We start from the raw sequence: 17407 nt of genomic DNA, 5'->3' as shown, positions 1-17407 counted from the left end.
AAATATTTATGAAGTGTATTCAATATGTGCAACTAACATTAGAATTAATGTTAGTTGCACATATTGAATACGCTTCATAAATATTTTCCATAGTTTTTTCTAACCAACATTTAGAATTATTACTTAAGGATAATCGAATAATCAATATATATATATATATATATATATATATATATATATATATATATATATATATAGTTAGAAGCATAATCTAAAATCCATAGAACAGTGTTTGATCAAGTTATATTCAGAGTGTGTATTGAGTTAAATGAACTCTGTGTCTTAGTGTACAATAATTGTTCTTCTGTATCAGCTGGCACCTTTCTGCACAGCAATAAATTGGCAGTAGATATTCGCTTGTGTAAGTGAATAACCTTGAGGCCAGATACCAATTAGGGAGTTAGGATAAGGCCTTAGGAAGGGAGCTTTCAGCAGATAGAAATGGACAGAAGCTCATTGAGGCCTAAGAAGGGAGTATTGGTCAAGGCCAGGACACACACGCCTGTGTGAAACCTTTTTGTAAAAAAGAAACCTTGTCCTCGTGAATGATTAAAAAAAACAAAAAAACATTACATTCGGGATATTAACATATTTCAGGGAAACAACACAGAGTAGTCACAGACAGCCTGCAGTGCAGACTGTCACACTTTATTGGTTTTCAATAAAGTTTATTTACTTTTTGACATCTACTAAACTCTCTGTCTCTGAAGCTTTTGACTTTTGGCTAAAAAGATTTTTGACTTTTGGCTAAAAAGGTTGATTTTTCCACGACAAAACCCAAACAAAAAACAGGGAATTAAATGCCTCGGTATCTCAGCATTATCTTTTAGTAAGATAAGAGACAGACTGATTTGCTTCCTTTAAAGTTATATATTAAAACCAAATGCTCTTCAAATTTCTAACTTTTCATCATATAAACCTTTGGGTAAAGCAATTATAATCAAGAGACAAACAATTGTTAGATAAACTGTAAACGCTTTAAAGCAATATAGCCATACAATGGACTAGATAGTGTTACCGAGTTACTACAATTAAAATATATAAAATAAATATATCTATTATATATTTACATATAATATATTTAATATATACATATATACTGTATAAAATAAACTATTTGACTATACTTGACTCTATATTTGCATTGAAAGGAAAAAGTAATTATGAAGTAAAGCTACTGAAAGCCACGTATGTGCACTACTTCTTGACTTTAACCCTAAAACTGTTAGATTAGACTGCAGGGGTCTCCAACACGTCGCTCGCGAGCTACCAGTAGCGCGTGGCCTGATTGTAGATAGCTCGCGAAGACATTCTGGAAACGCTTTCCCATCTCATCCAATAAGAGTGGGCTATACCACTTCCTATCCCGCCCCATCCAATGAAAATGTAGTATTTATTTGCCACATCTGACGTCACGCCAAAAAGTTTCAATCAAGCACGTCATCATGCTCATATTATATTATAGTATGAGCCATAAAATGCTCTTTGTTTCAGGATGAGTAAAGACAGTGTTCCACCAAACAAAAGGAAGAACACGTACTATTTCCATAGGAACGGGAGAGTGAATGTTTCTTCACCAATGTAAGCGGAAGATGTGAGAGCCTAATTTGCGGCGCTGGCGCTGCTGTCGGTAAGAGATGCGATGTTGAGCGCCATTTCACTCAAGTTCATGGTAACTTTACACCGGACTTTCCTGTGGGTAGCGGGCTACGAACTGAAAAAGTGAAGCAGCTGAAAGCAACATTACAAAAACAACAATCTTTATTCACCAAACTGATAAAGAGAGGAAATTCTGTAACAGAGGCATCACTTAAAGTGACAAAACACAAGAAGCCGTTCACCGATGGCGCCGCGGTGAAGGAAGAGATGACTGCGATGGCTGAAACTTTGTTCAGGGACCACAAAAGCAAGACAGAAATGAAGTCCGCTATCGCTGATGTCCAGCTCAGTGCCAACACAGTGGCAAGGAGAGTTTCCTTGCTTTCTTCAGATGGATGGGGCAGTTAGAACAGGACCTGCACAGGTGTCAGTGGTTTTCATTTCAATGTGATGAATCGGTGCACTTGAGTGATTCAGCCCAGTTGGCTGTTTTTATTCGGATGGTTTTTCATGATTTTTCCACCAAAGAGGAGTTTTTTTTTTTTTTTTTTTTAACATTACTTCCTCTGAAAACCACGACCAGAGGAGTCGACATCTACAACGTTTTGAAGAACTGCTTCATGGAAAAAAGCGTGTCCCTTGAAAAGCTGGTTTCTATGACAACAGACAGCTCCAGTCGTGATAGGGCGCCACTCTGTGGAGTTATTGCACACTGCAAGGCCGGACCCAGACTTTCCTAAATTTCTGAACTATCACTGCATCATTCATCAGCAGGCGATCTGCACTAAGGTTATGGGTTTTGATCATGTCATGAAACCGGTTATTCGGATTATCAACTCGATTCGAGCAAAGTCCAAACAACACAGATGTTTCAAACTGTTTCTTGATGAAATTTCTGCAGAGTATGGCGATCTCCTCCATCACACAGAAGTCAGATGGTTGAGTAGGAGTAAGGTACTTCACCGCTTTATTTCCTTATGAGTGCATAAGAGTGAACCTAAGTGCATTCACACCAGCATATACCTCTCTTGTGGAATCAATGCAGTGTCAGTCAGCTCATTAACTGTAAATAAGTGTGAATGCACTTCATGTCATACTTGTGGCCCATCATGCACTTTTCTCATTTACCATGCACTCTCATTCATGTGGTATACATTTTAGTTCAGAATGCAGGCAAACATTTGAAATGCTACTGCTGTTTATATTCCACTTTAATTTAGTTTGGACTTTCATTACTGTATATACGTAAACAACCGTATAGTTATGTGTATAACAAAGTGTGCTGTTTTCCATAAAGAACTATATTCTCTGATTCTGTTTTCTTCTCTGACTCCTTCAGGTGTATATCAGTTTTGTTACTTTGAGAGTTTTGATACATTATGTGAAAGATTGTAAGTATTGTATGACATGAGTAGCTCTCAGCCACTTTATTATTTTTTTTAAATAGCTCTCAAATGAAAAAAAGGTTGGAGACTCCTGGATTAGAGAGCAATTTGACATCAGTCTGTAGTCACTGTTTTTTTGTTTTTGTTTTTGTTTTTTGCCTTTCCTCACCTTAATTACACTGATTCTATAGGAAATCTCAGTTTTAATATAGAACAACGCTTATTCCAGGCAAATTTAAAAGCACCCTTTAGAGTATATGTATTAATAAAAATGAAAAAGTAGGCCATGTGTCCAGCTCACTCCAGAAGATATTTATGTGTGAGGTACCAAATTCATGTTATGCCCCTTGTGGCTCTAATCCTTTGTGGGATGGTCCGTTATTATGCTCATGACAAGGTGTTATTAAGGAATTTACTATGGACAAATGACCTGAAACCCTGTCAACATCAAGTCCAAAATGTTGACTGACTGTTTTGTCTGAAACTTTTGACTAACACAAGTTCACACTCAGCACAGAGTAAATTCCTTTTCCAGAAATAAACAATGGTGATAAGACTCAATTGTGCAATTTCACATTCTTCAGACTGCAGCTGTGTGAGTGTGTGCACATCACCAAATTCCTTCCTTTGTGCAATTCCCTTTAGTTTGCCATCCTTTAATTCAGTAGTATCTTATTTTCAAACTTGAGTTAATTATTATAGAGATCAAGAACCACTATGCCTAGAAACACTAGAAAACACTAGAAAAAGAAAAATCCAGAGGTATAAATGCCAGTACTGTCTTTTAATTCTGGCTAAAACTGGTCTCAGTTATATCTGGTCTCTGTGTGTGGGATTGTTTTTGGTAATTCTGTTCACGCAGTTATTATTTTTGTTTGTACCTGGCCATGATATTTTGATTCTATTTCACAAAATATTAAAAAACTAGTATACTAATTTAAAGCACCACAACCCTAAGCAGGAAGTTACCATGCAAATGCAAGTGCAGTGATGAATTTATATGATCTGTCACACCCCCATGAAACTAAAAATCTCCTACTCATGCAACTGTTTTGGTACGTTACAACTACATCTGTAGCCTCTATTAATCTTCAATGGTTAGAACACATTATACATCTGTATCCCTACTATATACAGTAATATGTAATACCTACTGTTTTATCCTGTTATGTCATGTTAGCAAGGCTGGATTATGGCCTGAGCCAGTGGAGCCAGTGTCCCGGGCATAGGACTGACCACACACACACACACAGTATCCATCCGTCCATTTTCTGTACCGGTTATGCTACACAGGGTTGTAGGGAGCCTGGAGCCTATCCTAGAGATCTCATGGCACAAGGCAGGGAACACCTTGGACTTGGTGACAATCCACTGCAGGACACAATCGCACACACATTCACACACTATGAACAATTATGCCTGTCAGCCTACAACGCATGCCATTGGACTGGTGGAGGAAACAGGAGTACCCAGGGGAAACCCCCGAAGCACAGTTCTCTAACCTCAACCCAACTGAACATCTTTGGGATGAACTGAAATACGAACTTCACACCAGGCTTTCTTACCGGGCATCAGTACCCAACCTCTTGTGCTCTTGTGACTGAATGGGCAATGTTCCAAAATCTAGAGAAAAGACTTCTCAGAAGAGTGGAGGTTATTATATGTCCACATATATTATATGTCCACATACTTATAGCCACACAGTGTAGCACAGTGGTTCTGAAAAGCCAAAAAAGAAAAGTAGGCAAGAGAGGCAGTTTTGCTTCACAGTGTTCTAGCCATTGTCAACTTCTTTCGAAAAACCATCTGAAAACGATGACAGCAGCATTATTCTTAGCTGTGAGGAACAAATTTGCACTACTGCAGTTTCCAGTAATGCTCTCATTACCCCAGATGCATACGTTATGATCAATAGCACGATCATCAGCAAAACAGGAAACACAAAACATTTGTGGGTGAGAGCTTAGAGCCATGGGAGCCAGTTGAGAGAAGAAAGAATTTGAAAGTAGTGATGTTTTATGTGGTCAATGATATATTATTCACTTGCCATGTCTGTCACTTGGACATTTACAAGCATTGAATTAATCTCTTTGGAGTCACGTTTATGTCAGTTCAGTTGTCTATAGGCATACGTACTCTCTCTTGCCTATGCATCAGACCTGGACATGAGCTTTGCCAACAAGCGCACCCAAATCAGGTCTTTCATTTCTGGCTCTGGGAAGTGCCCAGTTAAGTTGCTTGAGACATTGCAGGAACCTACTGCCAGGGTGAGCAGACATTTTCCCTTTTAAGCAGAATTTAAAAAATTAACTGCAGAGTAGAATGTGTCAACATGTCTCAACTAAATTTTGTGAGGAGGAAGGCAAGAAAGAGACTAATGTAATAAAGCCTGGCCAGAAAAAGTCAATACTTTCAATTCAATTCAATTTTATTTGTATAGCGCTTTTTACAATAGACATTGTCTCAAAGCAGCTTTACAGAAATATCAACACGGTATACAGATATTAAAGGTGCAAATTTATCCCAACTGAGCAAGCCACTGAGTGGCGACGGTGGCAAGGAAAAACTCCCTAAGATGTTTTAAGAGGAAGAAACCTTGAGAGGAACCAGACTCAGAAGGGAACCCATCCTCATCTGGGTAACAACAGATAGTGTGAAAATGTTCATTATGGATTTGTATGAAGTCTATTTGACCTTAGAAGCAGCCGTAAAAAAAACCAATGGAAAAGGTGGGACTCTCGCTTCTTAATTGTCGTAAGGAAAAAACCTGGTACAGATCAGACAGTTTTGAGCTTTTACAATCAGAAAAAGTCAGACTGCAGTAAGTGAGTAGTACTGTAAGTGAGCTTGTCTCCATTTAAGTGTTGGTATACAGTAGATACTGAGGTTTGCATTTGTAGGACACAATGAGTAGTAGTGGGCTCCAAAGACATGGTCCTTGCTGAATCGTGATCCAGCCCTGCATGTTATTCTTGATCATATTTCTTGGGGCATAATCATTTATGATTTGTATCATAACTTATTAAAGTGGTAGAATTGTAATGTTCAGTGTTATATTCCACCTCATTTACAAATAAATTTAAATGTACGATATGCTATGAGATGAACAGTATCATTTCGTAGCATATAGTATAGTTATTACAGTGCCTACACTAATATTAGCACCCTTGGTAAATATGAGCAAAGGCTGTGAAACATTGTCTTTATTGTTTAAACTTTTAATCATTTGTTAAAAAAATTCAAAAAAATACTCTGCGCTCATGGATATCAAACAATTGCAAACAAAAATCAGGTTTATCTCCTACAACTATATTAGTTAAATATAGATGTGCAACAATTATTGGCACCCTTTTAGTCAATACTTTTTGCTAGCTCCCTTTGCCAAGATAACAGCTCTGAATCTTCTCCTATAATGCCTGAGGAGGTTGGAGAAGGTTGGCAAGGGATCTGAGACCATTCCTCCATACAGAATCTCTCCAGATCCTTCAAATTTCGAGGTCCACGCTGGTGGACTCTTCTCTTCAGTTCACCCCACAGGTTTTCTATGGGTTTCAAGTGAGGGGACTGGGATGGCCATGGCAAGACCTTGATTTTGTGGTCAGTAAACCATTTTTGTGTTGGTTTTGATGTATGTTTTGGATCATTGTCCTGCTGGAAGATCCAACCACGGCCCATTTTAAGTTTCCTGGCAGAGGCAGTCAGGTTTTCATTTAATATCTGTTGATATTTGATAGAGTCCATGATGCCATGTATCCTAACAAAATGTCCAGGTACTCTGGCAGAAAAACATCCCCAAAACATTAAAGAGCCACCACCATATTTAACCGTGGACATGAAGTACTTTTCCTCCAGAAGGTGGAGCCAAATTTCCATATTGATTTTTAGGTATGGGAAGACACATTTGGTTTTACCTACTTCCTTTTTAGAAAGGGAAGTTATTAAGTAAACAAGCAATGTAAAGATTCACAGTATTTTTTTTTTTAAACTAAAAATATTTATTACTTTTGTTCACTCAGATTAAAGTTCTTGAAACACGTCCAGACCATAGTCTTCTAACATGCTGCCTACAATACACACAATGCATAACAAACATTCCAAAAATGCATGAAAATCAAGTTATTCTAAGAGAGACATGTTCAGAAAGTAAACAGATTTTAAAATGAGAAAAAACAACTCATCATGTCTTTTACTTTTGCTCTGAGTTCAAAATATGACCAACATGCAGAGATATATGTACACATACAAACTATGCTGTAGACATAATTCTTAGCTATAACGTAAAACATACTAAAGCAAACACCCACAAATCAGGTAAAAAAACATGCACCAACCATACACATGTACCACCAAAAACTCTGTTGTTACTCCTTCGTTAAGACAAACATAAATAGTATTAAATTTCATGATAAACATGGAGAAAACAATCAAAACAGTACAAAAAATTTTGAGTATTTAGTGGAATAGTTACAGAGAAGACAATTGCATGGGACTGCCCTCTAATGCCCTGATGGAGCAGTTACAGGGCGATGTCTGAGGCAAAGCGGAGGCACATATTCAAGTCAGATGGGACATCCCTATGTGTGATCTCATTGCCTTCCAGACGAAGGACCTTTAGTTTGGAGAAGTTCATTACGTCCACCACACTGCAGAAACTGCCCAGGGAAAACTCTGTGATCAAGCAGAGTTTTGAAAATAATTTTGTATGTGTTAGTAATCCAAAGGCAAACCATAACTTCAATAATTTATGGGCACGTACCCAATTCACCCAAATGGAAAATACTGATTATATTACTAAGTTGGCAAGCTTGATATATACATATAGTAGCTTCCTAAAGTAACTTGGAACACTGCCTAAATAGGGAAATCCTCTGTTTCACAATTTAAGACATTCTAATAGACATAGAACAACCTTTAATAAAACTTATACATTACATAATGGCAAATCTGAAGATTTTTCACAGAACAAACTAAAAACATGGGCTTTATAGAAGTAAACCCAAAACAACCATACCTTTGATTTGGTTGGCTTGTAGATAGAGGTTTTCGAGGCTGGTGCTAACCGTTGGGATCCTTTCCAGTTTGTTGAAGGAGAGGTCCAGTTCTACCAGACTACTTACATTGAAGGTGTTTGGTGGAATACCCTTATCTGTGAGGGTATTGTGGGATAAGCGCACATACTGCAGGTTGTTGAACTGGTTAAAGAAGTTGCCTGGGATGGCATCAATGGAGTTGGAGCCCAAATAGAGCTGGTGCAGCATGGTGGGCAGGCCATCTGGTACTTTCTTCAACTGGTTTTTGCTCACATCGAGCAACATGAGAGACTTCAGGCCCTTCAGAGTGCTGCCTAGGTCCTGGATAGCATTGTGGTTGAGTAGCAAGGTGGTCAGATTCTCCATGCCATCAAAAGCACTGGGCGACACTTTGTCAATTTTGTTATGGTTGAGGCGCAAGTCACGTAAAGAGTGAGGAAGGTTAGACGGCACCTCAGTCAGGTTGTTGCCGTTCAAGTACAGGCGGTCCAGGTTCACTAGAATAGCAAAGGCCCTTTTTCCCATCTCAGCAATCTGGTTTTCATGCAGCATGACCCACACTAGGTTGGTGCCATTTTTAAATGCCTCATCTGAGACTGTAGTTATTAGGTTGTGCTGAAGATAGATATATTTCATGCGAGAGGGGATGTATGGCATCTGTTTCATGCCACGGTTGTTGCAGTACATGGCAATGGGAAAGGTTGGAGGGCAGTCGCACTCAGCTGGACAGTCTCCTCCAGTGCTGTCAGGCTCCATGATGGCCGAGGGTTGCATTCGGTAAAACCAGGACAATTGGTCAACCCCATTGGCCAAAGCAAGGTGCAAAAATCCAGCAGTCAGCAGGAGAGAAGCTAGGTGCATCATCATGAGAAATGGAAGACACCCAGTAACTGGATGAGAAAGCACATGTTCACCTTCATAACTATTCCAAGAAATCAAGAAAATCCATTAAAAGAGACAACAAAATAATGACAATAAAGTTGAATCTAATCTAATTTAATCTAAAAATAAAGTAAAATGTGCACAAGATATATAAATGTACATAGAGTTTAATGTGAGTGCAAAGTAGAAAGTCTAAAACAATACAGGTATGCATGTGTAGATACAAGCTAAGAACAACAAAACATTATATGCCTCTCGACAGCATTTCTTTATACATTGGTTGTGAATTAAATAAAAATTTGCAAAATGCACATCCTTTTAATTACCAGATATCCCACTGAATTCAAGCAATGTTAAACAAAAATGTATATGCAAAAATTTCAGCCCATAAGTGTAAAGTCTTCTTGGAATCAAATCCACAAAATAGGGTGGGAAATGTTGAACAAAGGGGCCTTAATGCAGATGAGTAATAAAACCATAAAACACTATAATTCTATAATTTCCTCTAACATATTACAGACCACATAGGAACACACCTACCTGATTAAGTTAAATGGCACTCCCTCCTTTTAGCCCACTCTGTTAGCAAGCCACTGTAACTCTGTGACTTTGCCAAAAATTTGTAAATACACCCTCTCCCTTTCACGTTTTCTTCTCCACCCCCATAAAATTCCTGAAGCCCCCCTCCCAAGCCCTGCCCATTAATTGTACACTTCTTTCTCCATCCTAAGTTCACACAGTGGCGTAGCTGGTCTTGTGATATAGTGCCAGCTCTTCTTTCCTCGTGCCAGGGTTTTCTCATCATGGAATGAGTAGACCTTGTCATGGAACTGTCCCCATTAACATGGTCTCAGGTGACCATTTCCAGAGTTTGGTCCCAACAAGGTTGACATTTTGAAGAAAGTTTTGGAAAAGGCAACATCTGGGCTGGAATCATGTGGGTGTTACTTTGTATACTATCTAGGGTGTTAAAGCATGATTATTCTTCAAATATTCTGAGCATTTATTGAGACACTGTTGGCCCCCAAAAACTAAAGTGTTCTGTCACTGGCTATTGGACAACCAAAGTCTCCATTGGCGTCTCCATCTGATACGGCATTTGCCTCCTTAATCCACATGTTCTGTCGATCCTGCTGGGGAATGCCTCATACCTCCCTGCCCTCAGAGGCCTCTTTAATGCCTGACTGAAGCAGATTAGCAAATCTGTGGAAGCAGGGGGGCTGGGGTTTAATAGATTTTGACAGAGGCAGGCTCAGGGTGGAAGAATTTCCTGCAGTTTCTTCATGGAATGAATCCACAATTTTCAGAGTTGTAAAGTCAAATCAATGCATGTTTACTGTATGCATGCATACTACAGGTACACATACAACATATAAGGGCTAAAAACTGAATTATACAGTTTTTACAATTATACATCCTCTCTGAAACTATTGCCATGACAAATTAAAATTGCTTTTGCTGTAGACTGAAGACATTTGGGTTTGAGATCAAACAATGAATAAGAGAAGAGAGTATTTAGAATTTAGAATTCAGGGATTTAGAATTTCACCTTTTATTTATATATAGATGTGTTGAATGACATAGAACACAGACCACCCAGTTTTTAGGTGAGCAAAAATATTGGAACATGTGATTGACACATGTTTCTTGTACCTAGGTATGTCCTGTTTGATTGATTTTTTAAACATTAAATAACTTAGCCTCCAATTTTAGACTGCATTTGTTGTTAAAAATGAAAAGCCAATATGAAAATCAGATCACTGTCTCTGGGAGAAAAGCAAGCCATTTTGAAGCTGAGAAAAGGAGGAAAATCAATCAGAGGCAATGCACAAACTTTGGGCATAGCCAATACAACAATTTGAAATGTCCTGAAAAAGAAAGAAACCCCTGGTGTACTGAGCAACAGACACTGAAAGTACTGGAAAGGACAAAGTGTGGACAAAGAATGGATCTGCTCCTGATCCAAAACCTAGAAGTCATCTGTGAAACATGGTGGAGGTAGTGTCATGGCTTGGACTTGCATGGCTGCCTCTGGAACAGGCTCACTAATGTTTATTGATGATGTAACTCATGATGGTAGCAGCAGAATGAATTCAGACGTTTACAGGAGCATTTTGTCTGTCCATTTACAAAGAAATTAATTGAGAGGAACTTTATCATGCAACAAGACAATGATCCAAAACACACTGCCAATTCAACAAAGGACTTTATCATGAGGAAAAATGGAAGGTCAATCACCGGACCTTAACCAAATTGCAAGTTGTTTGCTACATCGCTGCATGCTATGCTGATATGATATTGTTTCATTTTCACTTTTTTTAAGTATATTGTGGGCAGCACAGTGGCGCAGATGGTAGCATTGCTGGCTCAGAGCTACAGGGTCCTCAGCTCAATTCAATCAGTTAATGTTTGTGAGGAGTTTGGCTACAGTAAATTGCCCCTGTGTCTGAATGTGTGTGTGTGAATGGTGCCTTGTGATGGACTTATGTCCCATCCAGGGTGGTATTCCAATTACACATCCTGTGTTCCTGCGATAGGCTCTGGATCCACCACAACTCTAAAATGATGATAAAGTGATTCCTGAAGATGGATGATCAAGGTTTGGAGTATCGGTAGTACAATAATAAAGACCAACTGCAAGTGTCATAATTATTCCAAATTATGGTGTGTTTATTTCAAAAACCCACTGGATTTCGAGAACTGCATATCAAAATTTGTATTGTGTATACAAATACAAAAAAGTATTGTGATAATGATTTTTGGACTTATTTTCCACATTCACTTAATTTCATGAGACCACTAATGGGAGACGACAACAAAACGACAAGAGAACAGTGTCAAAATTCATCCTCTGGCTTCCCTATTTTAGTGCCCTTTCATGCAGGCACTGATATCTCGTTCCCATATGGAGTTAATACCATCATCAGGAAACACTTAATATTCGTGCTGCTCTGTGCCTTTGGACCGTAAACCCTTTCCAGGTGCAAGCTTTGTGAATGATGTCTGGATTTGCCATGTGTGGTAGTAATACTTGAATCACAGAAGTTCAGTAACAGTGGGACAAGTAATCAGCAGGCAAGGAATCTGTAAAACTTTAGGACTGACTAAAGCAACATTTACTATTCCCACACAAAGCATGAGTGAGCTTAAATGAAATTATTGATATGGGGTTATTTTGTGTCTTAACTATTCAAATGAATAATGCGCCAACTGGCTGCATGGATCACCAACAATCACCACAGGGTACAGTGCTCACTCCCTTTCTCTTTACCCTGTGCACAGTGGACTTCAGGCATAATACCAGCAGCTGCCACATGCAGAAGTTCTCTGATGATAGTGTCATTGTTGGATGAGTATCAGAAGAGAACGATGAGGAATTCCGGGAGGTCATCGCTGACTTTGTCAACTGGTGTGAGTTAAATCACCACTGCCTCAACACCAACAAGACAAAGGTGATGGCCGTCGATCTCCGTAGGAGGCCACACTGGTCTACACGGTGAACATCCAGAGTGTTGACATCGAGAGGGTGGAGATGTACAAATTCCTGGGTGTTCACCTAAACAATAAACTGGACTGGTCCATAAACACAGATGTCCTGTATAAAAGGGGACAAAGTCATCTCCACCTGCTGAGAAGACTGAGGTCTTTTGGTGTGTGCAGGACTCGTTCTATGACACTGTGGTAGCATCTGCTATCTTCTATGCTGTAGTCTTCTGGGACGTCGGGAGCACAGAGAGGGACAGGAAACATCTTAACAAACTGGCTAAAAGGGCTAGCTCTGTCCTGGTCTGCCCTCTGGACAGCATAGAGGTAGTAGAGGAGAGGAGGATGTTTGTTAACCTGGTGTCAATCATGGGCAATTCCTCTCACCCCCCTGTATGAGACATTGGGGTCCCTGAGCAGCTCCTTCAGCAGCAGACTGCTGCACCGTCAGTGTAAGAAGGAGCGCTACTGCAGGTCCTTCATCCCTACAGTCAGACTCTTTAATGCAAAAAAACAACATAATGATATTATATGAACATTTATTCACTTATTACTATTTGTTGCTCAACCTCTACTGTTAACTGTGCAATAATCCATTTATCACTTATCTGTATATAAACGAGGTGTTACTCATCTGTATATATTCATATTTGTATTCATCTGTACATAAATTGTGGTGTTCATAGTGTATTTATTACCATTATTATAATTTTTACTACTATTATTCTTATCTCTCTCTGTGTGTGTGTGTGTGTGTGTATATATATATACATATATATATATATATATATATATATATATATATATATATATATATATATATACACATACACATACATACACATATATACAATTTTTTTTATTCTAATCTGTTTTTTTGTGTAATTGAGCTACTGTAACGAGGGAATTTCCCCAGTGTGGTATCAATAAAGTTTTAATCTTATCTTATCCTATCTTAATGCAGAAAGTGCCATAAGCCTCCTTTTCCTGAGATTACCAAAAGGCAATTATTGTCTTTACGGCATTTGGCAGACACCATTATCCAGAGCAACTTACATTTGTCTCATTTTATTCAACTGAGTAGTTCAGGGTTAAGGGCCTTGCTCCAGGACCTAACAGTAGTAGTTCCTGGTCCTACACTTCAGATCCACTGTGACCCTAACCAGGATAAAATAGTTACTGAAGATTGATAAATGAATGGATGAAAGAATAAAATTAGCCTTAATAAAAGAAAAGAAAAGAACAGCATTGCAATAGGGAAACATGTGCATTTAATCATTAAATATAAGGAAAAGTATTCAACTACCAGATGTCATCTACCGGAAAGCAAATAGCGTCAGAGGACTTTCACAACCTGAAGCTCTTGTTGTGTCATTGGTATGTGTCTTTAGCAAATTAATCCACAGGCATGTGGCCATACCAGAATAGCATTATAATTACTTTAAACACACTGTACCACATATTCCATCTGTGTTTACATATTTGAAGTGTGTCAATCAAGACAGTGTGCCGTCATTCCCCATTAATATATAGCAAGAGAAGAATGTCTATCACTATAAGATAGTTTTGCTTTCTCATAAACATACACAGAACTGTGGTAGTCAATAAAAACTATTGTACAATACACTTTCTTATGTAATGGATATAAAGAATTGTATAATATGTGAAAGAAATAATAAAAGAAAGTTATAATATGAGAGTGTGTGTGTGTGTGTGTGTGTGTGTGTGTGCGTGTGTATGTGTGTGTGTCCTGCAATGTGTTGGCACCCCGTCCTGGGTGTCCGACCAGGTGCCCCGAGTTCCTGGGATAGGCTGCAGGCTCCCCGCGACCCTGTGTAGGATAGACGGTACAGAAAATGGACATATTGATGGAGTTATAATATATACCAGGTGCCCATGGTGCATTTCAACATGACATTTTGATTTATTGAGACTGTTTCCATTTCCTTTGAGGATTATACTACAAAGATTCTTCTTCTTCTTCTACTAGATGGATGAGTTAACTAAATTTGCAAGTATGCAAATATAATGCTGAGTATTAAGCCAGCTAAGTTAAGGCTGTTTATCTTTGAATCTAGCTTCATGCTCATTATATATAGTTAAGCACTCACAACTCAGGATTATCCCACAGGGCCAGTATGCACTGCTCTCAGGCTGACTGCATAGCGGCAATGTGTACCTTTGACCCCTAAAAGAGCACCATAGGATTCCCAACACAAAACACATGTCCATAACATTCAGATGTCAGCACACTTGTACATACAAACAGTATGTTTGTGAATTTTCCATTGAAGTAATACTAAAGCTATTTGACTTGTTTAGGTTTTCTTCTTTCATTAATGGAAAGTTGATAAATAGTCCACAAAATGAAATGTTCATGTTTACTTTCATTTATTTAAATATAAAGCCAGCACAACCTTAAAAGCAGTACATTTTACCCTACTTCATTTATATAATGATTTATTTACAGTATATCACCATTAAACCAATCTGCCATACCAGTATTTGCAGCAGGCACTTGGTTCACTAAGCAGCAAATGATTTATAAAGATGGTAAAATAAGGTCTTCAAAATATTTCCTCAACTCACAGCTGTATTTAACCAAAGAGTTTCCCACTGCTGTTCAATCAAGCATATACATTCCCTTCTGAACTGGGTATACACTTCCTCCCGGCCCATGTGGTAATCATTATGATCCCATCAAAATCACTTCATTCTTTTCCCAAAACATAAAAAAGCAAACAATAGATCAGAAACATGTGAGCAACAAAAGGGTGGAAAATCCACTGTAAGACCATTGATAATCAAACACATACAGTATACAATGAAACTGAGTTTAATAAGCCTTAAAGCCTGGTGCTTGTGGTTTGAGGTATAGGGCGCCCTCTGGTTCTCACACGTGGGAGAGCCAAGAGAATCTGTAATTTGTGCTTTTTTCTCCTGCAGAACATGAGGTAAAACGATCTTACTGAAAATACTCCCATAGATGTCAGTTTTTATAGGAAGTTCTTTCTATCTATATATTTCAACCATTAAACTGCATGTTTATACTGTTACTATCAGAATAGCATATTATTCAGTAACTACAATAAATTATCCATGGAACAGTGCATGAAACTAATAGGAATGTAAGCCTTGATTAACCGATGGGTCGATTAATGAGTTAAACTGCCTTTCATATTAACACTTGTTAAGGAGAGTAAATCTGAATGAGTGCATTTTCTTTCAAACCTCCTCTGACAGATACATCCTCTGGCTTCTGTTGCTGCATGTTTCGTTATATGACTAAATGGTCCTGTGTTCATGTATTGGAAGAGCAAACGAGAGCAAGATGAGTCAAATCTCATGTCTGCCGAGCACAGAGTAACACCTACCACTTTCAACCAGCCTGTGTGTGGCTTGGCTTTACACACAGGACCAACCGCAAACCTTCCACACAGCGCTCCATCGCAGCCAGCCAGAGGAAAATGAAACGCTCAACTAACCTGCATGTATCCAACAAACAGGAAGCTCTGCTGTATGTTGCATATGCATTCTGCAACATGCATGCAGAATTATACACAGTGTGTATATGACAGGGATGTAAAGGATCTTATGGCACTGTGTGTGTGTGTGTGTGTGTGTGTGTGTGTGTGTGTGTGTGTGTGTGTGTGTGTCTTTTATTTATTAATTTTTTTTATTACGCATTTTGTTTTGGGGAGGTCTGATATGAAGTTTATGTGATGAGATGAGGATAAGTATGAGTAGTGGAAAATTAGGAGCACATGGCTACAGAGGGGTGCTGCAGAACCCTGGGTTTCATTTTTGCAAGCTTAATCAGCAGCGGCTTAATCATTCACATGTTGTTCATCAGCAAGACACTCTCTGTGTCAGTCTTAGTCCAAGAACTGCTGTTTATGCTGTTGAGCGGAGATTTTCATTGCACAATGTTACTTGAAGATTTTCTGCACAATGTGCATACCACCAAAAGAACCTAAAAAAATATTTTTCTGACAGATTCCTGTCTAGAATCATGTTATAAAAATACAAAACCATGCCTCCTTGTGTAGCTCATGTATGTAGATAAATGGAGAGGTTCAAATGTACATGCATTTGATATAAATTAAATACAAATAAATAAATAAACATTTTATTCCTCATCCGCATTTATTCCTTCTTAGTCACATTCCCTCCCAGTCGATGTTCATGGAGAAAGCGCCCTCAAAAGCACTGCATGGTTAATTTCCTCCTGTTTTCATGGAAAAGAAGTTAGACTGCCAGACTGCTGTGCTCTGAGAGGAATGGCATGCGCTACCTTTTCACAACCACTTTGCATCAGACAGAACGTAATACTTTCAGGACTGAGTTGATATTTTCTAGAAATCATGTGTCCAGACAAGGTGAAAGAACAAAGAGCTCCAATTTTATAAGATGAATCACATTTTCTCTATATCAACATTTTTTCCAACTCACATGGATTAATGTGAATGAATGGCTACCAAAACTGCAAAATGTGTCATGAGTGCTGGGACTGACCCCAGATAGGCACTGGATAAGAGTGCGCAGGTTTCAAAATCACAAAGCCAGCACAGCTAATCTGAAGGTTCCCATGGTACATTGATGTCACTGCAACCCATTTCCATGTTCCAGCAATCACAAAGGCACTGTTTGTCTCACACTGACAGGAGGGTCATGCCCTCAGAGCCCTGGTAGGTGTCTGAGTGCCCCTGGTGCCCCCTGCCACTAAAGGACTGGTTAACATCAGTGGATTTGTGTGACACATTTACAGGTTCCCAGTATCCCAGAACACAGATGCTAATAAAGGTTTTCCTTTCCATTGCATTGTGACTGCTTTTGAGATTTTTACAAGAGGCCTTGTCTCCTCTATTGGCTAATAGCATCTCCCACCCAGAGAAGTCCCACTTTAAATCATACCCCCAGTTGCTACATAACCCCACTGCCCGATGCAGACCAGGAAGCCATCCAGCCTGCAACAGTCCACCCCACTGACAAGAGAGAATATCGGCCCCTACCATCTGTGCCCCTGGC

The 17407-nt window shown here is 38.9% G+C and overlaps 1 protein-coding gene across 2 annotated transcripts; it reads right to left on the bottom strand.

Annotated features, from left to right (window-relative positions):
- Window positions 1–7157: 7157 nt before the first annotated feature.
- fmoda (fibromodulin a) lies at window positions 7158–10361 on the bottom strand. Of its 2 annotated transcripts, none has more exons than XM_053653225.1 (3): window positions 9437–10361; window positions 7996–8936; window positions 7158–7652 (listed from the first exon to the last, which is right to left on the bottom strand). In XM_053653225.1, exons 2-3 carry the CDS (start codon window positions 8879–8881, stop codon window positions 7501–7503), a joined length of 1038 nt encoding a protein of 345 aa, XP_053509200.1. In that variant the 5' UTR covers window positions 8882–8936; window positions 9437–10361; the 3' UTR covers window positions 7158–7500. The 2 variants fall into 2 exon arrangements, with proteins under 2 accessions (XP_053509200.1, XP_053509201.1); XM_053653226.1 differs by having other exon boundaries at window positions 7996–8904.
- Window positions 10362–17407: the final 7046 nt, after the last annotated feature.

The sequence above is a fragment of the Ictalurus furcatus genome, chromosome 21, assembly GCF_023375685.1.
Source record: "Ictalurus furcatus strain D&B chromosome 21, Billie_1.0, whole genome shotgun sequence".
Taxonomy (NCBI): domain Eukaryota; kingdom Metazoa; phylum Chordata; class Actinopteri; order Siluriformes; family Ictaluridae; genus Ictalurus; species Ictalurus furcatus.
The sequence above is the reverse complement of the archived record's forward strand: the minus strand, read 5'-3'. Positions and strand labels throughout refer to the sequence as shown.

Excerpts from the sequence above, each read along its gene's own strand:
- fmoda (XM_053653225.1), bottom strand. The coding sequence starts at position 8,881 with ATGATGATGCACCTAGCTTCTCTCCTGCTGACTGCTGGATTTTTGCAC. Across the intron at positions 7,653-7,995 it reads ACAAGCCAACCAAATCAAAG|AGTTTTCCCTGGGCAGTTTC; the intron begins GTATGGTTGTTT and ends GCTTGATCACAG.